The sequence below is a fragment of the Rhinopithecus roxellana genome, chromosome 5, assembly GCF_007565055.1.
Source record: "Rhinopithecus roxellana isolate Shanxi Qingling chromosome 5, ASM756505v1, whole genome shotgun sequence".
Classification (NCBI taxonomy): Eukaryota; Metazoa; Chordata; class Mammalia; order Primates; family Cercopithecidae; genus Rhinopithecus; species Rhinopithecus roxellana.
In genome coordinates this window covers 123,610,876-123,634,141 of record NC_044553.1, presented here as the reverse complement: position 1 = coordinate 123,634,141, position 23,266 = coordinate 123,610,876, and the positions used below count along the sequence as shown (strand labels likewise).

The 23,266-nt window shown below is 46.1% G+C and overlaps 1 protein-coding gene across 1 annotated transcript; it reads left to right on the top strand.

Moving 5' to 3' along the window:
* Positions 1-15,941: 15,941 nt before the first annotated feature.
* On the top strand, positions 15,942-21,481 carry LOC104678464 (putative golgin subfamily A member 8F/8G). The gene is given in 12 exon segments (XM_030930853.1): positions 15,942-16,052; positions 16,507-16,614; positions 16,800-16,887; positions 17,292-17,527; positions 17,795-17,878; positions 19,516-19,591; positions 20,023-20,116; positions 20,672-20,773; positions 20,856-20,953; positions 21,054-21,178; positions 21,180-21,210; positions 21,297-21,481. Coding segments are annotated over 12 exon segments (1,338 nt in total).
* Positions 21,482-23,266: the final 1,785 nt, after the last annotated feature.

Below are 23,266 nucleotides of genomic sequence, written 5' to 3'. Positions count from 1 at the left end.
ACTCAGGATAGAATATACACTCTTTGTAAGTACACATATACTATCTACAAAAGTCGACATAGTAATAAACCAAAAAGTCTCAATGAATTTCAAAAAGTGGAAAACACTCAGGCTAATTTTCTAACTACCATGCAATAAAACCAGAAATTATAAATAATGAAGAAAAGAATATCCCTAATCAAAAAACAGAAGGAAAGAAAGAAAGAAAAAGTTATATGTATTTGGAGGTAAAAACCAAACAAAACGGAGAGGCATTCTGTTACTTTATGCGTAAACCAGGAAATCATGGTTGCAATTGCCAACAGTTTACACTGGGACAAGGGTTCAGTGTAGTAAAGCCAGCAGGGTGTGGCCAAAAAACGTAAGAAGACAAGGGAAAATAAATGAACTCTAAATGTTAGGAGACAAAGCATAGAAAGTAGAAATTTTAAAAGAAAAAAGCAGAAATTAATGAAACAAACAAGCAGGGCAAACAACAAAATTTGATAAGCCCCAAATTGAGTTCTTTGAAAATTGCTAATACAACTGTGAAACTACTGGCAGACTTGACCCAGAAAAAAAGAAGGAAGAATTATAACTATAAATAGGGAAGAGATTTAAAACTTGTAATCAACTCTATAGAAATAAATTGGACAATGTGTAAGAAATGAATATTTTTATAAAAATGTAAATTACTACAATTAACAGAAGAGTCCGAAGACCCAAATTCTTGCTGGTTCTGTTGAAGGAATTGTAAAGGTAGTCAGAGATCCAGCCCTGAAACAGGCTGCAAATTCAGGTAGTGTTATGGGGGATGCCAGTGAACCTTCAAGGAGCGTGTGATTCCCGTTATTCAAACTGTCAGAGCACAGGAACAGATGGAAAGTTTTCCTTCTCCTTCCAAGTCTAGCAAAATCTTGATAACAAAACTCATTTGAACGATAAGTATATGAAGCAATGCATATGTTGATTAGCTTGATTTAGCCATTCCACATATATCAAAACATCATGTTGTACACCACAAATATACGCAATTTTTATTTGTCAATTAAAAAATAAAAACAAAACTAATTTGCACTCAAAGGGTACAGAAGTTTGCATGGAAATGCTTCAAAAGGCCTGGAAATAATCCAGATGCTAGCAGGCTACCTCCTACAGGGCTGGGACAGTGGCTGGAGAAAGAGGGCTTTCACTTTTTACCCTACACACTTCTGTACAATTTTATCTTTTTTCAGTAAGTATGTATGAGTGGATTAACAATGCAATAGTTGTCTAATGCATTCATTATTTTATTACTTTTTAAACCGTAAGAAGAGGTGGGAAGTATTACTTATATAAGGGGTTGGCAAATTTTTTTCTGTAGAGAGCAAGATAGTAAACATTTCAGTCTTTGGGGGCCATGCAGTCTGTCGCAACTACTCAACCTTGGTGGCTAGCCTGGAAGCAACCATAGACTATATGTGAATGAATGGATGTGGCTGTGTTCCATTAAAATTTTATTTCAAAAACAGGCTGTGGGTTGGGTTTAGTCCACTGCCATACTTTGCTAAATCTGATTTCTATATCAGTGGGGAAATTGGTATTTTGATATATGTTATTAAACCTTAGTCCAATATTTTATTCATTTATTTAAAACTATTTACTAAAGACCTTTATGTTCCAGGCACTGTTCTAGGAACTAGGAGTACTAGGAACATAGCAGTGAATAACACAAAAGCACTGTCATCATGATGGTTGCATTGTACTCTGAGAAAACAGGCAACAAGCACACGAAGAACAAAAACAACAATGAAAAAACAAAAATCATGCTCAAGAGTGATACCTGCTGTAAAGAAAACGAAGCAGGAAAAGAGACAGAGGGCGCTGGAGTGGGGGTTGGTACAGTTTTAGAGAGGATGGTAAGAAAAGCCTCTGGGCTGGGGGTGGTGGCTCACGCCCGTAATCCCAGCACTTTGGGAGGCCAAGGCGGGTGGATCATGAAGTCAGGAGTTCGAGACCAGCCTGGCTAGTATGGTGAAACCCCGTCTCAACTAAAAATACAAAGAATTAGTCGGGCGCAAGCCTATAGTTCCAGCTACTCCGGAGGCTGAGGCAGGAGAATTGCTTGAACCTGGCAGGTGGAGGTTGCAGTGAGCCGAGATCACGCCACTGCACTCCAGCCTGGGGGACAGAGTGAGACTCCATTTCAAAAAAAAAAGAAAAAGAAAATAAAAGAAAAAGCTCTCTGAACAGTATGTGACCATCAGGGAGTGCGAAGTCCTGAGCCAGAATCAGGAGAAGGCTGATGTGTCTACAGGGTCTGAGGAGTGGGGTGATGGGGTAATGGTGGTACAGTGATAAGAGGGACTCGAGGGTCCGGACAGTGACTCGGAGGAAGACAACGTGGTGGAGAGTGGTAAGATCCTGAACACAGTTTGAAGGTGAAGCTGGCAGAATACTGGGATGTGGGGTGAGGGAAAGAGAAGAGTGGAGAATGATTCAAGTCTTTGGACAGAATGGCCATTTGCTAAGACCTGAGCAAGCAGTGGGTTTGGCGGGGCACTAATTCTGAGTTGTTGGTTTTTTTTCCTTTCTTTTCTGTTTTGAGACTGTGTCTCCTTCTTGTTGCCTAGGCTGGAGTGTGATGGCGCGATTTCTGCTCATTACAACCTCCATCTCCTGGATTCAAGCGATTCTCCTGCCTCACCCTTCTGAATAGCTGGAATTACAGCTGCCCACCACCACGCCCAGCTAATTTTTTGTATTTTTGTTAGAGACGGGGTTTCGCCATGTTGGCCAGGCTGGTCTTGAACTCCTGACCTCAGGTGATCCACCCTCCTCGGCCTCCCGAAGTGCTGGGATTACAGGCGTGAGCCACGGTGCCCGGCCCCCAGTTGTTTTTGCATGTGTTGCTGGGGCTGCCTATTAGACTGCAAGTGGCTTCTGTGAACAAGCAGCAAATTGGAGAGTCTGGGGTTCAGGGAAGGGTCAGGCTGGAGAGGCAAATATGGTACTTACAGGGTAGAGGCCCATGAGATCATCAGGAAAGCACTCAGAGAGTGTGCAATGTCGAAGACGTGGGGCCCTGGAGCAACATAAGGATACAGGATCCAGAATTCAGAAAAAGAGAGGAAAAGCTGGGCAGGAGAGCAAGGAGGAACACAGGGAAGTGTGGGTCTTGGAACCCAAGAGAAATGTTAATGAAAGGCCAAAAGGTGAGAACCTTCTCACTGGCAACCTTAACGAGAGAGTGGGGTACAGAGTAGGTTCAAGAAGGAATGTGAAGTCAGGAAGTCAAATCCAGCGCTTGGAGGCCCTGGCTTTGGGACAGAGAACTGGTCCCCGCAGAGCACGGTCTGGAGCCAGTGTGACTTTCACTTCTGCTCACTGCAGGACAGCCAGAGTTCCATCCCAGGCTGTGCTGGGCTCTGAAATTAAAAGGTGCATTGAAAAGGTTGCTTCCCCTTTTGTGTGTATGCCGGGGTAGGAGGGCGTGGAGGGTGAGGGCTGGTGGAGGAAGGCAAGGAATGAAACAAAAATGGCCAATACATTCTGATAAGTATGAAAACAGGGGCCGGCACAAGCGTGTATGGAAACAAAGGAGGCTCCCATCCCATTTGCCCAGGTCTGTTCGGTGGAGGACAAGGGGAGTTTGAAAATAAGATGCCCAAGGACTTAATCAACCAAAGAGCCTGGACCCTCCATCCGTTGTTGCCATGGTGACCATGCCCATGTGGGCGGAGTCAGGTTGGTGGTAGTTTGGCTGTTTCCTATCCAAGGCAGAAGCCCTGGTGGGCAGGGGTAGGTGGGACGACCGTGTTTCCATCCTTAAGCTTAAGAACCAGGCCAGCCCATCTCAGGTTTGTGTCTGGGCACACGCATCCTGTGGGTGAGATGCACCAAGTCATTGCAAGCCACAGGCTCTAGAAAGAGCACAGAACATGGGACCTGGAGCAAGTCACTTCAGCTCAGAGCCTCAGTTTCCAAGCCTGCCATTTTGGGGAGCTGGGGTTCATGGGACCAGGGAGTGAGCAATTCTAGGTAGAATACATGACCAGCATTTCTTTCTACTTCTCCCGTACGACTCCCTTTTCAACGGATTAAATATTTGTGAGCCAAAGCACAACGTGGGCTTCATTTCTCCCTGCATGCTGCAGCCTTGTCTGGACGTGGCGTGTCACCTGTGTCTCCGGCAGCCACCAGCTGTCCTCCGGGCTGCTGCTGTGGGCTTCTCATTGGTGGATCCAAGGTCCTGGATGCTGCCGCCTTGGTGAATGCACAGTGATATGTGTGGGTAGGGGCAGAAGCCCCTCCGAGTTATTCTCTGCATTCACAGATTGAGTTTATCCCATGATGAAGCTCAAAATCGGTTATGCTTTTCTATCTCCTCTGTTGTAGTTCTCCTCAACGTACGCTTCCGTGAGCGAGCCAGGTTGTCTGTTTTGACAGCCGAATGAACAGAAAAAGGAGGTTTTAAAAACAAAAGTCTGCTGTGTCCCAGTTTCCCAGTTAACTACATTCTCTCTAGCCATTCATGGCATGGAGACAGAAAAATCACAAAGCAATCACCGTGCATTTTCTGAAATCAGTCTCAACTGCTGAATGGAAATGTGCCACTCTGAGGGACTTCCTTCTGGCCCAGCTTTTGTGACGTGTTGTGTGGTTGTGGTCGTATTCCATCCCACCTTGTCCTCCAGTGCTGAGCTCAAGGATTTGGGAGGGCACATGGTGCCATCCCGAGGTCACAGGGAGGGGCTTTTACCACAGCAGATGTGTGTGCAGTTCACATGTCCTCCACGGCCGGTGGAGTCACAATTGATTTTGATGTTAATATGGCAAAATCCATTAAGGAGAAAAACTTCCCCCCATTCATTGACTCACAACCCAAGAAGAAATTGTTTTTTGACATTATCCATATTCCTGCTAGTTCCATGAGGCATATTTGAGGTGGGCAGATCACCTGAGGTCAGGAGCTCGAGACCAGCCTGGCCAACATGGCGAAACCGCATCTTTATTACAAATACAAAAATTAGCTGGGTGTGGTGGTACGTGCCAGTAATCCCAGCTACTTGGAGAGGCTGAGGCAGGAGAACTGTTTGAACCCAGGAGGTGGAGATTGCAGTGAGCCGAGATCTCGTCATCACACTCCAGTCTGGGTGACAGAAAAAGACTGTCTCAAAAAAAAAAAAAAGAAAGAAAGGAAGAGCTGACATTCTAGGTGTTTAATAATACCATACTGTCACATCTGGTGTGATAAAATAAAAATAAGGTGCATTTTCCACAGGACTATACTTCAAATGAGTATGAGATGATTATGTTAATTATATTTTCAGACCAAAGTTTCACTGATGCAGAAAAATCTGTAAGTTGCAGGTTGTTTTTAATAAACAAAATAGACTTTATGCACCTTGTAGGTTAACCTAACAGACATTATTGTAATGTATTCAGTAGGTAGGGAACTTCGAACTCTACTCTTGAATTCATGGCGGGATATATTAACAGTAGGGAGCATGCGGGGAAGTATGCAGACATTGTTAGCAATAAGCAGTGAACACACAGGTAGTGGTGATATAAAGATAAACCAATACAGACAGAATGTCCAGATATGGCCCCAACAGGGCATGTTTTCCGCATTTCCTAGAAGGGTTGGGAATACTCTATTTAGATTTTCAGACCAGAAAAGGGCAATGAAGTCAGAGAGAAGATTAGCCTGGGGAGAAAGGGAAGAATGGACCAGGGGCCATCCATTCTTCCCTGTGCTAGCGAACAGGTCATGGCTGCAGAGAGGGGTGCCAACCTAAGGATGCAGGCAGGGTTGGCTATAACAGTTCCTTGGGAAATAGAAGTGTGGGGATATTGTTGGCTTAGTTTTAAAGCCAGAAGAGGAAATAGCTCTGGAACTTAGGCTGGGGGATGGGGGCAGAAAGGACTCAGGTCTTTACTCCTAGACTACTCCAGTACATATCTTATCCCATGGGCATCTGTATCAACAGACTCTGAGGGAAAGGTTGGCAGCAGACATGGACCTTGAAAATGCAGGAAAAAGAGAAGGTGCTGATCCTCCTCAGGAATGAGAAGCCCAAAAGCCTTAGAAACTCAAAGAAAGAAAGCTATAGCAGGGGGCTACTTATATCCCAGACTTCAGCTCTCAGGGCCAACATAGAGCTATGGATTTGAGGACTGTTCTTTCCATCTGTATTAGTTAGAATTCCTCCAGAGAAACAAAACCAACAGAATACACACACACACACACACACACACACACACAAAAGATATTGAGATAAACATCTCAGTATATATGTGTGTATATTTATATACACATATAAAATTTAATGAAATGTATTTTAATGAATAGGCTTATGAGCCTGTGGAGCAGTAGTAGATCCAAACTACGCAGGGTTGACCAGCAGACTGGAGACCCAGGGGAGAGTTACAGTTAGATTCCAAATGCAGTCTGTTGGCAGAATTCCTTCTTTCTCAGGAAGGGTCAGTCTCTGTTCTATTGTCTTTAACTGCGTGAGATCCACCACATTTTGAATGGTTATCTGCTTTTACTCAAAGTTCACCTGTTTATTTATTTGTTTATTTATTTATTTGAGACAGAGTTTTGCCCTGTCACCCAGGCTGGAGTGCAGCAGCGTGATCTCAGCTTACTGCAACCTCCACCTCCCAGGTTCAAGACATTCCCCTGCTCAGTCTCCTAAGTAGCTGGGATTACAGGCATGCGCCACCACGTCTGGATAATTTTTTTTGTATTTTTAGTAGAGACAGGGTTTCACTATGTTGTCCAGGCTGGTCTTGAACTCCTGATCTTGGGTGATCCACCTGCCTTGGCCTCCCAAAGTGTTGGGATTATAGGCGTGAGCCACCGTGCCCAGCCCAAAGTTCACCAATTTCAACGTTAGTTTCATCCAAAAAAAAAGAGACAGAAACATCCAGTATAATGTTTGACCAAAGATCTGGGCACCGACCTAGCCAAATTGACACATAAAATTAATTATCACACCATCTTAACACTGTCCCTGCGTAGAAGACTAAAAAAGAAAAGACAGAAGAAAGAAGGAGCTAGGACCCAGGGATAGGTGGGATGTATCAAGCAGTAAGAATCAAGATACTGTGCTTCCACAAGACACAAGAAAGAAAGTAAAAATCTAGAAAGATCTGTAGCACTGTTTAATTCAATGCATGTGCCTCAGGTATTTCTGGGGGCTGATGGGGGGCCAGTCCCAGGCAAACTGAAGGTGCAGAAGTAGTGCTGGGATTCGCTTAGTCAGCAGGCCTGGTATGCATGGACTAGTTGCATAAAGTACTGGGAGCCTTGGACCTGATGGTTGTCTTCAGAGTAAAAAAAGAGGTAAGCAGAAAAATGCAGTCTACAAGCTGCGGAGTCAGTTACCACTTAGCATGACTTGAGTGCCAAAGATATGCCAGGCATAGAGTAGTTTGGGGCACAGAAGAATGGATCAGAGGAGGTTACAGGTTTTTGTGCATTTAATCCTTACCACAAATTTATGAGACAGGTGCTGTTCATCATCCTCATTTTCCAGATGAGAATCTAAGGCATAGAAAGGTGTAGCAGTTTGCCCAAGGCTGCATAATACTTGTGATGCTTAATTTTGTGTTAACTTAGTCAAGTTGTGGCGCCCAGTTATTTGGTCAAATATCAGCCTACATGTTGCTATGAAAGTATTTTTTTTTTAATGTGATGAACTTTTTTGTATTGAGACAGAGTTTCGCTCTTGTGACCCACACTGGAGTGTAACAGCACGATCTCAGCTCACTGCAACCTCTGCCTCCTGAGTTCAAGCGATTCTCCTGCCTCAACCTCCTGAGTAGCTAGGATTATAGGTGCCCACCACCACACCCGACTATTTTTTTTTTTGTATTTTTATTAGGGACAGGGTTGCACCATGTTGGTCAGGCTGCTCTCGAACTCCCGACCTCAGGCGATTCACCCGCCTCGGCCTCCCAAAGTACTGGGATTACAGGCTTGAGTCATTGCACCTGGCCAGATGTGACGAACATTTATATCAGTAGACTTCGAGTAATGCATAGTTCCCTTCATAATGTGCTTGGGCCTCATCCAATCAGTAGAAGGCCTTAAGAGCAAAGACTGAGGTTTCCTGAGAAAGAAGGAATTCTCTTTAAAACTGTCACATGGAAACTCTGCCTGAGTTTCTAGTCTTCTGCCCCATGGAATTCAGATTCAAGACTGACTGCAACATTGACTCACCTGAATTTCCAGCCTGCCAGCTTTCCCTGCAGATTCTGGACTTGCCAGTCCCCATAGTTGTGTGAGCCAATTCCTTAAAATAGATCTCTTTTTCTCGGCATGTGTGCATATTATAATTACATATAAATGAGGCTCTGTCTCTCTCTCCATACTGAAAGCAGGAAGTAGAAGGGGAAAAGAAACAGAAATCACATTTTTGTTAAATCCCAGAGGCACCTGCAGTCCAGAATCTTGTATTAGGAAGGGCAGACCTTACCTCCTGGATGGGGCTGTGAGGACTTCATGTCTCCATGGAGGGGGCCCACCCCAGAACCACCAGCTGAGCTCCAGCCAGCAAAAGCCTCCTGGCTTTTCAGGAGCCTGCCATCACAGGGAACCCAAGTCCACCTAAGTCAGGCTTAGGGACCTTGGAGGGCTTTGTCCTGAGATTACATGGGTCTCTATCCAGCAAAAGAAAAGTTGGAAAGCAGTCTGTGTGCTTTCTAAATGAATACACTGTGATAATGGGGGCCCCAAGTACATGTTTCTAATAATAAGCCTGATTAAAGGTAAAATTAATTATATGTGCTATTTAAACACAGTAAATGTTGACCTGTGTATTATATTTTTCTACAATACTTACTGATGGTTGTACCTTGGATACTTATATGCCATAAGCAAGTTGAAGGAAACAAATGGCTTACACACCAACTATTGACATTCCATTCATGCCTTTGTTTTTTTATTCTTTATTTTATTTTATTATTATTATTTTTTTGAGACAGAGTCTTGCTGTGTTGCCCAGGTTGGAGTGCAGTGGTACAATCTCAGCTCACTGCAACTTCCACCTCCCAGGTTCAAGCGATTCTCCTGCTTCAGACTCCCGAGTAGCTGGGATTACAGGCTCCCACCACCATACCCAGCTAATTTTTGTAGTTTTAGTAGAGATGGGGTTTCACCATGTTGGCCAGGCTGGTCTCAAACTCCTGACCTCAAGCGATCTGCCCGCCTTGGCCTCCCAAAGTGTTGGGATTACAGGTGTGAGCCACTGCGCCCAGCCTCCATTCATGCCTCTGAGGTGGGAAGGACACTGCATGGAGTAGGGACCATTTGGATAGTTGCTTTGTGTTCTCATTTTATGCAAATTCTTCCTATCAGACAGTCTGTACCTGCAAGGAATAGCCATGAAGGCTTACCGCAGTTCAAGTTTTACTCTAGCCCACAAAACACATAATTTACGAGTCAAAAGAGAAGCTGGAGGCCATTTATGTTGGAGCAACTTCAGAATGTCTCACCAGGAATTAATACTATTTTTTTTTCCTTTCGGAGAAGCATTAGGCACACATTTTAGAGAATGACTGCTTAATTTATAACCTCTTACTCATACTTTAGAAGTTTACTACTGAAGTGCAGAGTTATCTGGAATGTTCTGAATGAGTTGCATCATCTTGTTTTAGGCTCAAACAAAAACTAAGAACAGACACCAGGCACACACTTCAACAGTATCAAGTCCCCACAGTCAAATGGAGGCCTCCAAATACCATTCTTTTCATACTGTGAAACAATCAAAAAAATCACACAGTGGCCTAAGTATGTCCTAGAAAATATTAGCATCAGCAAAACGGTGTGTAAGTAGCCAAAGGACGCGGTGGAACAAGAACTATGAGGAGAGGAAGAAAATGAAAAGTAAAAAGATAGGCCTTTTTAAAGATTGCAAACACACTGAGAATGTTAACATACTTGTTGCATCATTGGAGACTTTGTTCTTGATCTTCAGTGTCAAGGGCACTGCTAGGATGGGGTTGAGTTCCAACCCTTGCTTTTTCTTCTGCAGCAGATGCATCTTGTAAGATCCTATGGGATTGTTCTGCATTATAACACAAGTGGGTGTCACATTTCTGGCAAGCTCACCCACTGGTTGCTTATCTTTTTTAAAGTTATAACAATATGTTGCTGGAGATTTAGCTATCTCAAATTGTATATAAAAGAACCAACATTATTCAGTTTACATTTCTTTAAACAAACATCCATTCACTCATTGAAAAATACATCATTACCAGTTGTTCAAAATAAATAAGTGCTTGTCTCAGCTAGGAGTAGAGTGGCCCTTTTTCAAAAGTGCATGCTGCTATTTTTCTGAACATAGGGCTTTGAGAGGAAATACCCACATTCTTTGCAATATTTAAAAACGGGCTTCATCGAATGAGGGGAAGAAGGAAAAGGAGGCACCAGAATCCCTTTCGAATATGGCTTCTTCCTGAGCCACCGACCGGTGATGCGCACGACTTCCCCATCTTGGGCTTGGGTTTGGGCTTGGTCACTCTTGAGCTTGGGAACCAGAGTCAGAGGGCGGTTCTGGCTGATTTCTAAGACTCACCAGTTGAACTCGTCTTGCTCTTCCTCCGGATCTGACCATGATTTCTGCCTCTGCCTGGACAGCACCTTCACCGCACACCTGGTTGAACACTTCTGCCACTTGGTTCCCTCGTAGGCCTTTCCACTCTGCTTCCCATCAGGCCCAAGAGGCAATGGTCCCCAGCAAAGAGCTGACAGCACATGGATTGAAACTTTCTCTGGGTCCTCTTTAACTCTCAAAGCTCACCCCCTGCACCTCTTCACCCACCCCTGCGCATACCAGCCGCCACCTTTGTTCACGTCTTCTGCTCCTCCAGCTCCTGAAGGCAGCGCCCATCCTCCCATCATCATGTAGTCAGTGCCAGCCCCGTGCCTGCTGGTTGTAAACACCAGCACATTGAAGTCACATTGAATCACTTCACTGCAGAAAAGCCCACCCCAAGAGACGAGCTATGGGAAAGATGGTTTGGGGGCCGCTTTCCCTGAGCTTTCCTGGTATGTTCACACTTCAGTTGCCCTTCTAGCTCTAGCTCTTGCCCATCTTCCCAATGGGAGAAGGTCAGGAACAAAAGAAATGTGTGGCCACTTTAAGAGGTGGGAAGTGGGCCGGGCGCAGTGGCTCACACCTGTAATCCCAGCACTTTGGGAGGCCCAGGAGGGCAGATCACAAGGTCAGGAGATCTAAACTGTCCTGGTTAACACAGTGAAACTACGTCTCTACTAAAGATACAAAAATTAGCCGGGCGTGGTGGCGGGCGCCTGTAGTCCCAGCTACTCGGGAGGCTGAGGCAGGAGAAAGGCCTGAACCCGGGAGGCGGAGCTTGCAGTGAGCCGAGATCGCGCCACTGCACTCCAGCCTGGGCGACAGAGCGACACTTCGTCTCAAAAAACAAACAAACAAAAAACAAAGAGGTAGGAAGTGCTGCAGGGATGAGCCTCTTGCCCCTACTCCCTGGTCCCTGTGAGGTGGCTCTTGCCCTGTAATGACAGGTGCCAGTCATTCTTTTTATGGTACGAGTGACCTGTCCTAACAACCAGTATTGTCCACAAACAACATTAAAGTGTGGATATAAAACATGAAGAGACCGTATAGGACTTCCAGGCCTCATGAATATCACTAGTGATGATAGCGAAATACCATGAGTTCTTGCCTTCAGCTTTGTGCTCAACTGATAATCCTGCCTTCTGCGGAGCACTCTGCAGCAGCACTGCTAACTTGGAACTCTCTTGCTGTGCTACCCTAGGATGCAGTTATTTAATAGTCTGTGTTTCTAATGACGGCAGCTGGTTGTTTTTGTATCACAAGAACTGTAAGGCTTCCTCAGAATTTATATGAGCTGAGTCCACCCCATACAGTGAGAGGAAATGGATTTCCTTCTGAAGTTGGATGTCGTTATAGCCGATCATAAATCAGCCTCTTTGGGGGCACCCACAGAGGCTGAGCCCCACTGAGCACAGATGGAGCGCCCAGTGCTGGGAGGGGCTTGAGCCTTTGCAAAGTACTTGCTTTATAGCCTGGGGTTGATTATTACCCAGGGAATGACTTACAAACATTAAAAGTCTAAATTCTGACCACTGCTATGACATTCAGGTAGCAAAAGAACCTGAACATTTTCAAATTTTCCTTTTTTCTCTGCTTTCTCTTTCTTTCTTTCTTTCTTTCTCTCTCTCTCTCTCTTTCTTTCTTTCTTTCTTTCTTTCTTTCTTTCTTTCTTTCTTTCTTTCTTTCTTTCTTTCTTTCTTTTTCTTTCTTTTTTTCTCTTCCTTCCTTCCTCCCCTTTTCTTTTTTTGAGACACAGGTATTATAAGGTATTACAATAATAATGCATTATTATTATTATTATTTTTGAGACACAGGTTTGCTCTTATCACCCAGGCTGGAGTGCAGTGGCACAATCTTGGCTCACTGCAACCTCCACCTCCTGGGTTCAAGCGATTCTCCTGCCTCAGCCTTCCGAGTAGCTGGGATTACAGGTGCCTGCCACCAGGCCTGGCTAATTTTTGTATTTTTAGTAGAGATGGGGTTTCACCATGTTGGCCAGGCTGGTCTCGAACTCCTGACCTCAGGTGATTCGCCTGCCTCAGCCTCCCAGAGTGCTGGGATTACAGACGTGAGCACGACGCCCAGCCTAAATTTTATTTTTCAAAAAAAAAAAAAAAAAAAAAAACCTCAAAAACAATCTCTTCAGTTAAACTCAGATAATATAATTGCTATATCTTTTTTTTTTAAAAAATACAACTTTTACGTAGTTTTAGATTCTCATGGAAGTTGCAAAAACACGTAGCTTTCATTCAGCTACATGGATGAATAAATACTTCTCAGAAAAAAATTGTATTACATCAAAGCCTAAAGTAACATAAGAAGTCGTTCATAAATATTCATTTTCACCAACTTGACTTTTTCAGGGGATTGATCATTTTACTCAATGTTATGGAGACTGTGGAATGGAAGGGGTTATAATTAACCTGTAATTTGCCACAACTATCCTAAAAGCCAAGGGCAATTTTTCCAGAGACAAACCTTAAAATATATTATTTCAATATATTGTAAAATATAAAAGCTTGACTGTATTACAAAAGCTTAAAATATAAGTCTGGGCCCTTATGGTTCTGTCTTAGAGAAACGTAGGCAAATGAAGACCAGCAACCAAATGCTACTTCAAAATAGTTCAAATTCTTTTCTTGCAATTCTCTGAAACCTGAATAGGTCCACATGCACACAGGCCATGGTATCACAAAATAGGAATTCCCTGTTCTTGTATCTGTCTCCGTTACTCCTGCAACTTTGCCAGAACATCTGCTGCGGTTACCCTCCCCAAACCTTTTTCTTCTGACCAGCCCTGTTCACCTTTTCTTTCTCCTACTCTTCTTTCCCTCCCCCGACTCTTCATTTCTTCTTCTTCTTCTCTTTGTTTTTTTTTTTTTTTATTTGAGACAGAGTCTCGCTCTGTCGCCCAGGCTGGAGTGCAGTGGCCGGATCTCAGCTCACTGCAAGCTCCGCCTCCCGGGTTCTCGCCATTCTCCTGCCTCAGCCTCCCGAGTAGCTGGGACCACAGGCGCCAGCCACTGCGCCCGGCTAATTTTTTGTATTTTTAGTAGAGACGGGGTTTCACCGTGTTAGCCAGGATGGTCTTGATCTCCTGACCTCCTGATCCACCCGCCTTGGCCTCCCAAAGTGTTGGGATCACAGGCGTGAGCCACCGCGCCCGGCCTTCATTTCTTTATGACATCGGCCAACCCAAACCCCTTCCTAGCAAGAAAGAATCCTTTCTCTTGAGAAGGAAGGAGATTAGAAAATTAGAACAGGGAATTACAGATCTCTCTTTGGAAGGCTGGGAGAAGAGAAACAGTTGAGAAGACTTCCGTGCCAATTTTATTTTTTGAGACAGTGTCTCACACTGTTGCCCAGGCTGGAGTGCGGTGGTACCATCTTGGCTTACTGCAACCTCCACCTCCCAGGCTCAAGCCATTCTCCTGCCTCAGCCTCCTGGGTAGCTGGGACTATAGGCATGTGCCACTACGCCCAGCTAATTTTTTTGTATTTTTAGCAGAGACGGTGTTTCACCGTGTTGGTCAGGCTGGTCTCAAACTCCTGACCTCAAATGATCCACCCACCTCCGCCTCCCAAAGTGCTGTGATTACAGGTATGAGCCACCACACCTTGCCCCGTGCCAATTTTTTTAAATGACAGCTTTATTGAGATGTAATGTGCATACCACAGAAATCACCCTTTTAAATATATATTTAAACATTTAATATGTCTTTAAATATTTGCTGTATCAAATGTTAACATTTATATTTAATATATTAAAATATTAAATATTAACATATTTAATTTAAAAAATATATATAGTTCAGTAGTTTTTACCATATTCACAGATGTATGCAATCATAATCTAATCTCAGAACATTTTCATTATCTCAAAAAGAAGTACTGTACCGTCAGCAGTCACTTCCCATTCACCCACGACTTCTAGTCCTGGTAACCACTAATCTACTTTGTCTTTGCTGATTTTCCTCTTATGGACATTTCATAGGAACGGAAACCTACAGATGTACATTTTGTGATGGGCTTCTTTCTCTTAGCATAGTTTTAAAGGTTATCTGTGTTGTAGCATGCATCAGTAATTCATTCCTTTTTATGATGAAACAATATTCTGTTGTGTAGAGAGGCCATATTTTCTTTATCCATCTGGTTGATAGGCAATTGGGTTGTTTCTACTTTTTGGCTATTATGAACAATACTGCTATGAACCTTCTTAGACCAGTTTTTCATGGACACATTTTCATTTATCTTGAGTTTATAACTAAGAATGGAATTCATAGATCATACATCAACTCTAACATTTTGAAGAACCATGATCATTTTTGTGCCTCTACCTGCAGAATGAAAGCTAAGTCCAGCTTCCTTAACCTATTAATATTTTATGTCTTGTACTTAAAAATCCTCATTAAAACAAGAAAGATATAAATATTTCTATTAGATGATTAGAAATCATCCCTCAGGTTGTGTCAGGAGCTGTACACAGTTTTATTGGGCATCACAGATGCTTACTTCTATATCATGAGATTTTAGAGAGAAGCATTGGGTATTTTTATTAAAGTAAAAATCAATGCAGGGTTGAAACTCATGATAACATACTGTGGCTGGGTACCTGATATTTTGGTTAGATCATAATTAAGCTTTACTACTTTTTAGAGCAAACCATGCCCTTACCTTCGTAATAAAGAAAAAAGTAGGTGAGTAGGTAAGGGCAGAATTCCTCCAGATGAGAGTAGAAAGCACAGAAGGCTTTTGCACCTTTGAAAAAGAGCTTCAGGAGAAAAGCCTCCACTCTCTTGGGATAGCAATCCTGAGGGAGAATCTCTGGGTACTCCTTTAAGGAGAACACACCATCAGACACCAAGTGCGGGAGCGCCTGACTCACACTGAATTCCTTCAGGATCTTCTCTTTATAACTCATCAGCACCCGAGAGCCACTTGTTCCTCTTCTCCTTTTCTCTCTGTGTTCTTGTCTCACGGTCGTAAAACCAAGACTTGGCTCTTCTCTCAAACATCCTAGTGTGTGGAGAACTGGGGAATATCTCCCTCCTGGGTCTTGCTGCTCTGTGCCCTCCGTGGGCAATGTCCACATTGCATGGACACCTGTAAGCAAAACCATACTGCCACCTGGAATTATTACAGATCTGCGGGAGGAAGGTAGGCTTCAGATTAAAGCCAGGAGCCGCACAATGCTGACTGTCCTGTCCAAGACCATTGTGCTGCACTAATCAACACCTTGCTGCAGTAAACTTCAAAAGACGAAAAGAGATGCAGTCTGGCTAACCCCTGATCAATTTAAATTCCTCCTTGGAGGAATCATTAAATAATCATTTCCACAACTCCCCACACCCTCAAATGATCATTTTCAACATTATGGAAATAACAGGCTCACAGTCTGTATTCAATGGTCTCATCATAGGCAGGAAGCCCTATCAGGAACTGCGCTGCTCACCTATCCCTGCACTTCCCACCATGCAGTTCAGGGTTAGGCAGGGAATTGCAGTAAAACTATACACAGTAAAGAAAAGTTAGGTTTTTTTTGTGTGTGTGTGTGTGTGTGTGTGTGTGTGTGTGTGTTGTTTGTTTGTTTGTTTTTTGAGATGGAGTTTCGCTTTGTTGCCCAGGTGGGAGTGCAGTGGCACGATCTCGGCTCACTGCAACCTCCACCTCCCAGGTTCAAGCGATTCTCCTGCCTCAGTCTCCTGAGCAGCTGGGATTACAGGCGCATGCCACCACGCCCAGCTAATTTTTGTATTATTATTAGTAGAGACGGTGTTTCACTATGTTTGCCAGGCTAGTCTCGAACTCCTGACCTCAGGTGATCCACCCACCTTGGCCTCCCAAAGTGCTGGGATTACAGATGTGAGCCATCGTGCCCACATTTCAGTTTTATTAAACTGTCTACAGCCCTTCCTAACTTCTGTGCCCATTCTTGCAGTTGAAGGAGTCGCTAAAACAAGCCCAGCTAGAGAGAGATGAATATGCTCAACATCTAAAAGGAGAGAGGGCCTGGTGGCAGCAGAGGATGAGGAAAATGTCGCAGGAGGTGAGATCTGACCCTTCAGCTCCCCCATCTTAGATGGGTCCCTGGATCTTTCTGGGCATCTATAAAATGGGAATAGTACAGCCAGAGGTGGTCATGGGTCTGGGCTTTGTGGAGGTGGGGACAGAGAGGGAGACGGCAGCCACCAGCCCCTCTCTCCGGGCCCATTATCCCTGAGCTTTGGGCAGCTTTGCCCATTGAAGGAGGAGAAGAAGCATGATATGCGTCGGATAGAGAAGTTGAAGAGGAGCTTGTCCAAACTCAAGAACCAGATGGGTAAGATGGGGCTGGCGTGACCTGGGAGCAGGCCTGGCATCAGAGGGCTGTGGGGGGGCTTAGAATGCCCCAGGGAGGTGGGTGGATGGAAGGGCTTTGAGGCAGAGGGAAAGAGGTCTGTGCCAGGAGACGGCAAGTCTTGTCATCTCCATGAGCCTCAGTGTCCCCATCAGCAAATGGTGCCCATTGTCAGCCACCCACAGTGCTCTCCATCTGAAAGTGGTTGGAAGATTGGCTACCATCCAGGTGCGAGGAATCATTAGCAGTGAGGCCAAGTTTGGGGAGCCTGAGAGGAGCTGTGCACCAAGAGGAGGGGTTTTTTTTGGTTTATTTTTTTGTTTTGTTTTGTTTTGTTTTGTTTTTTTGAGAATTCAGAGGCCCTTATTGTCTACTTCCTTTCTCAGCTGAACCCCTGCCCCCGGAGCCCCCAGCAGTGCCCCCTGAAGTGGAGCTGCAGCACCTGAGGAAGGAACTAGAGAGAGTGGCAGGAGAGCTCCAGGCCCAGGTGGAGAACAATCAGCACGTAAGTCTCCTGAACCGGGGCCAAAAGAAGAGGCTTCAGGAGCAGGAGGAGAAGCTTCGGGAGCAGGAGGAGAGGCTTCAGCAGCTGGCCGAGCCACAGAGCGGCATCGAGGAGCTGGTGCGTTGCCCCACCTGGGCAGCCTGCCCTCCTCCCTAGTCCTCCAGGCCTTTGTTTCCCCACCTGTAAAATGGGGCAATGTAGCCCTCACGTGAAATGTAAGTTTTAAAGGCACCTGTGAGCCAGAGCCCTGCTCTGGTAGCTGTGGGAGAGAGGGGATGATTTTTCTAACCTGCCTCCACCCTTCCCGGTGCCATGGGAGGCAGACACCAAGTTCTGGGGTCTCCAGCTGCAGTGGGTGGCTGCTGATTGCTTCTGTTTGTCCAGAACAACGAGAACAAGAGCACACTGCAGTTGGAGCAGCAAGTAAAGGAGCAGCAGGAGAAGGAGCTGAGCGAGGTGAAGGAGATGGTAACCTCCGCCCCATCCAAGAAGGGCTGGGAGGCGGGCACCAGCCTCTGGGGAGGGGAGGTGCCAGGCCAAAGGCAGCTCCAGCCTGGGGGCAGGTGACCCCAGCACCCTCCAGGGCAGTCCCGTGACTGTTTCTTGCTTCCTACCCTCTGACTTTTAGAGGTGGGTAGCCCTGGGCTTCTCCCAGGTCTGGACATCATCATCACAGCTAGAGGCATAGAGCCTAGCAATGATAGGGGAAGAGACAGTGGGATAAGAGGCTCCTTATGCCAGGGGTGGTGGCTCACGCCTATAATCCCAGCACGTTGGGAGGCTGAGGCAGGAGAATCACTTGAGGTCGGGAGTTTGCGATCAGCCTGGCCCACATGGTAAAACCTCATCTCTACTAATATTATATTAATATATATATATATATATCTTAGCCGGGCATGGTGGCGCATGCCTGTAATCCCACCTAGTCAGGAGTCTGAGACATGAGACTCGCTTGAGAGGTTGCAGTGAGCTGAGATTGCACCACTGCACTCCAGCCTGGGCCACAGGGTGACACTCTGTTTCAAAACAAAACAAAAAGCCTCCTTAGATTAAAACTGGATTCCAGCCTCAGTTCCACTGGTCACCATTCAAGTACTTTGCATCTCTAAGTCTCCGTGTTTTTGTTGTTGGGACAGAGTCTCGCTCTGTCGCCCAGGCTGGAGTGCAGTGACACGATCTCGGCTCATTGCAAGCTCCACCTTACAGGTTCATGCCATTCTCCTGCCTCAGCCTCCCAAGTAGCTGGGACTACAGGCGCCCACACCACACCCAGCTAATTTTTTTTGTATTTTTTAGTAGAGACAGGGTTTCACTGTGTTAGCCAGGATGGTCTCGATCTTCTGACCTCGTGATCTGCCCGCCTCGGCCTCCCAAAGTGCTGGGATTACAGGCGTGAGCCACCACACCTGGCTGTCTCTGTTTCTTTAACTTCAAAAGGAAGTTAGCATTTTCCTTACAGAGGTGCTGAGGATTAAATGAGATAATACATGGAAAGCATTAGGTCTGTAGCACACTTAGCAGATGGTTGTTTGGCTCCCACTGCTTTTCCACCAGTCTGTGGCCTACAGTTTAAATGGTGAGAAGAGGGTATGAGATTTGAGGCTGGGGAAGGAGGCATGGGGTTCTAGGAAAGGGAGCCAGTCACTTAGGACTGGAGCAAGGGGCCCGGGGCCTGGGCAGGTGACAGAGCCCCACAGTGCCCTCGCTAACCTATTAATGGGTCCAGAATCTGGAAGCCAGCTGCAATGTGCCGTCATGCCCTGGGTCTTCCTGCAGGTGGAGCTGAAAAGCCAAGACGCTCAGAGTCTGCAGCAGCAGCAGGACCATTACCTGGGTCACCTGCAGCAGTACATGGCCATCTATAAGCAGCAGGTGGCTGCCTGTCAGCAGCTGACCTCTGAGAAGGAAGCGCTGCACAGGCAGTTACTGCAGCAGACCCAGCTAATGAACCAACTGCAGCAGCAGGAAACTTCGAGCAAAGCAGTGGCTGAGATGGCCCTGCCAAAAGTTACAGGAGATCCAGGGGAGGGACCTGCTGAGGATGGGACCGTGAGGGGGACGACCTGGCAAACTCTGTGCCTTTTCACTCCTTCCTGGCCCCTTAGGAGCACCTGGAGGCTGCCAGCCAGCAGAAGCAGCAGCTAACGGCCCAGCTGTGCCTCATGGCTCTCCCTGGGGAAGGTACAGGAGACCGCTCAGAGGAAGAGGAGAAAGCCCCAGGAGGAAGGGGGGACTGTGAGCAGCGTAGGATTGAGGAGTTGGAAGAGACCTTTAGAACAGCTGGTCATTATGCTGACCGGGTGCCTGCACTAAGTTCGGCATCAATATGGTGACCTCCTGGGAGCGGGGGGCCACCAAGTTGCCTAAGGATGGCTGAACTGGCCCAGGTCAGAAAGGGAGCAGGTCAGAACTCCCACACCGACTGGTAGTGGGACTGTGCCTGGGCGGTATAGCAAGATCTTGGGTCTTAAAAATAAAAATAAAGAACAGCAGCTCATTCCTCTCTGGGGAGGGGCTGGCTCAGGGTTACCCAGTGAGGGTGGAGGCAGAGTTGGGCCCACAGTACCTGCCTTGTTGGGTTGTCTGAGGAGCCCTCTGGCCACGCCCCACAGGAAATGGAGGAGGACATCTGGACAGTGAGGAGGAGGAGGAGGGACCTCGGCCCATGCCGAGCGTCCCAGAGGACCTGGAGAGCTGGGAGGCCATGGTGAGCCTGACTGCCCCTGCACCCATTTTGCCACCTTCCTCTGTGGTCCCTCCAAGACCCCTTTATTCTCTTAGTTTCCCTGCCTTCTGTTTCTCTGCACCCTCACCCCTTCCAGGAGCCAGGGGTCAGACCCCATTTCCTCCGTGACCAACAAGTGCACACTCTGAGGCCCCAAGGGAAGGGGCTGCGCTCCACCTCTCTGCCCCATTTCTTCTGTGTATGCCCCTATAAGAATGCTCACCTCTTGCCCTCAGGTGCCATTTTTCAACTCCGCTGGAGCCAGTGCCCAGGAGCAGCAGGCACAGTTACGGGAGCAGGAGACAGAGCAGAGGGTGTGCTGCCAGTGCCTGGCTCACACGGTGGCCTCAGCCCCGGAGGACCTGGAGGCAGCGGTCCCAGCCCCAGGGACTGGGGGTGAGTCTGTGATTGGGGAGACCCAGCAGGGCTTGCGGGAAGTCATGGAGAAGCTGGAGGTGAGTGAATGTGGCATGGGCCAAGAAGGGCAGGGGTGGGACAGGCCGCTACCAAGATGTGACCCCATTATTTTGGCTCCGGAGCGGCCTTATGCACCTCCTGGAGGAGAAGACAGACCTGAGGGAGTGTGTGGAGAAACTACAACTTCAATTCATCCAGTACTGGAGAGAGAGATGCCATCAGTGAGTGGGAGGCCAGGGCACGGCAGGGGGAGCTGCAGGGCCTTCGAAGGGACCCCAGTGTCTGAGCCCTGTCCTCCCGCAGGAAAATTCATCACCTTATAAATGAGCCAGGGGGCAGCGCCAAAGATGTGGCACTGAGAGGACATCATCAGACTGGCCCAGGACAGGGAGGAGATGAAAGTAGGGTGTGCAACATCTCTGCAGGGGTGGGGTGAGGGTGAGGGTGGGTGTGAGGGTGGGCACCGGCAGCGGCGTGACAGCTGAGCACCTCTCCGTCCAGGTGAAGCTGCTGGTGCTGCAGGAGATGCTGTTACAGCTTGTGGCGACTACAACAAGGGGCACAGCAAACTCCTGGCCTCTTCCCAGAACCGTGCTGATGAGCCCGATCCAGGAGCCCCACCCCCTCCAGGAGCTTGGAGCTGCCCACAAGCATGGTGGTGAGTAGAGCCCTCAGGCGGGGCGGGCAGGCAGGAGCAGGGGGTGCTGGCGCTGCACTCAGATCCCTGCCTCCAACTCTCCAAAGATCTTCGTGAGATGAGCCTCACTGACAGCGCGGAGCCTGCGCACAGAGAGGCCAAGGAGGGATCTCCCCACAACAACCCTACTGCACAGCCCATCACGCAGGAGCACCAGGAGCACCCAGGCTTGGGCAGCAACCGCCCTGTGCCATTCTTTTGCTGGGCTTGGCTGCCGAGAAGAAGGAGATAAACATCACCATCATCAAAGAGCCAGTCAAGACATTTTAAAACAAGAAACAAAGTTATGGGGTGAATCTCCTACACAATCCATTTCCTTCCTTTGAATGTTAGAGCCACTCTTGATTATTTGTGTTTCCAATTTATAGTTTAAGTTTATTTGTAAAAAGTTATAAGAGAGTGGGTCTCTATGGCTTTCACTGAAGTTCACTCTGGCATCCTTTAGCATTTTTCTTTTTTAATTTTATAATTGTAGGTCATTAGCATGTATATTGAGTTTGCTGTTACGTGGTGGGAGTTCAAACACTCAAAGACCCACTGTTTGCACAAAACTATTCTCACTGGTTTGGAATAGGCTGCCATGCTTTTCTAATGTTATTGCAGCATGTATGTTCATTACAGAATTCAGATAAAATTTGCTTATGTTCTGCTATTATGTTTGATTTAATCTTAATTACAGTGAGCCCTTCATTAGCTCAATATGTGGTTTGCCCTCAAGTGTGCACTGTTGATTACTTTGTAATATATGCCACCGTGAGTACTGACATTTAGAGTTGTTTAAAGGCCGAGAACTGGAAACAGCCTTTCCCCCATTTTCTGTGTACTGGTGATGGGAGTAATAACGTTCTGGGGGAGCTTTTTAAATCTCGCAGAAGAGGACAGTGGCCTGCTCCGGCAGGTGTTTGCGGGACAGAGTGTGTTTCCTTTGTTCCGGTGCCAGGAATGAGCGCTGTACTATGGTAGTTCCCTTAGGATTTGTGTGCGCTCTGGGCTCATGAAGATACTGCATCACGAGCTGCAGCAGTTGTACTCTTTTTCCACGACCTAAAAAGGGATTATTTCTGAGGAATGAAAGGCTCCCATCGTTGACTGTGGATGTGGAAAACCTTTCCTAGCTTAGAGCATTTGTATCTGGAATACATTTTAAAGTCAGAGTTCATGTTACCTGTTTTAATCACATGACTACATGTCGCAGTTCACAAAAGGGCACTGGTTGGCATCTTCTTAATGTATTTAGTAAAAAGCATGAGAAGTCCTTTAAAAGTTTAAAAGTCCCAGGAACAGGCATACAGGCTCTAGTCCAAAGTGAATTAGAGTAAAGGAAAGCCATGTAACACCTGGCATTCCTCTCTGTTCATGGAGCTTCTTTGAGGCTTGAAGATTGATTTTACCATCTAGACCTTGCTGGCTAATACCTATTCTTCAACCACCATAGTTACTCTGACATAGGAATTTACTTCTTTTCCTTGAATGGAAAAACACTTTAAAAAATAATAACAAACATTATTATAAACGAATACATGTGAGAGCACTTAGTTGAAACAAAAGAGTTTTAGTAGACAGTGTTACACTATCTTTGAAAATCAAGGGGAAGTTTATGCAACTTAAAATGTTTACAAACTGCAGAGCAATCTACTGTTTCTGAATGTCGATGTATTATCAGGAAACGTGTGTATACAATCACAGAGTAATATTTCCTCACAAACTTCTTTACGAAGAGTGAAACATGTTTTTGTACCTCTCAGTTTCAGTTAGGGGCATATTTTGTGCAATATTTATGTGATTGTGCCTATGCATGAGGAATGAATGAATTTCAGTCACACATTGCCTAAATCATAACTTGATGATGCTTGGGAAAGAATCAACAGTTAAAATTTCATGAAGTTCTAATTTCTGTGTTCAAAACACATCACAGTATTAGGATGTAGGGAGATATGTATGTGTGCTCCCTGCGGTGGAGATTTCTAGTTACTAGACCACTCTATTTTTAGCATTTGGCATCTTCATGATACTTTTA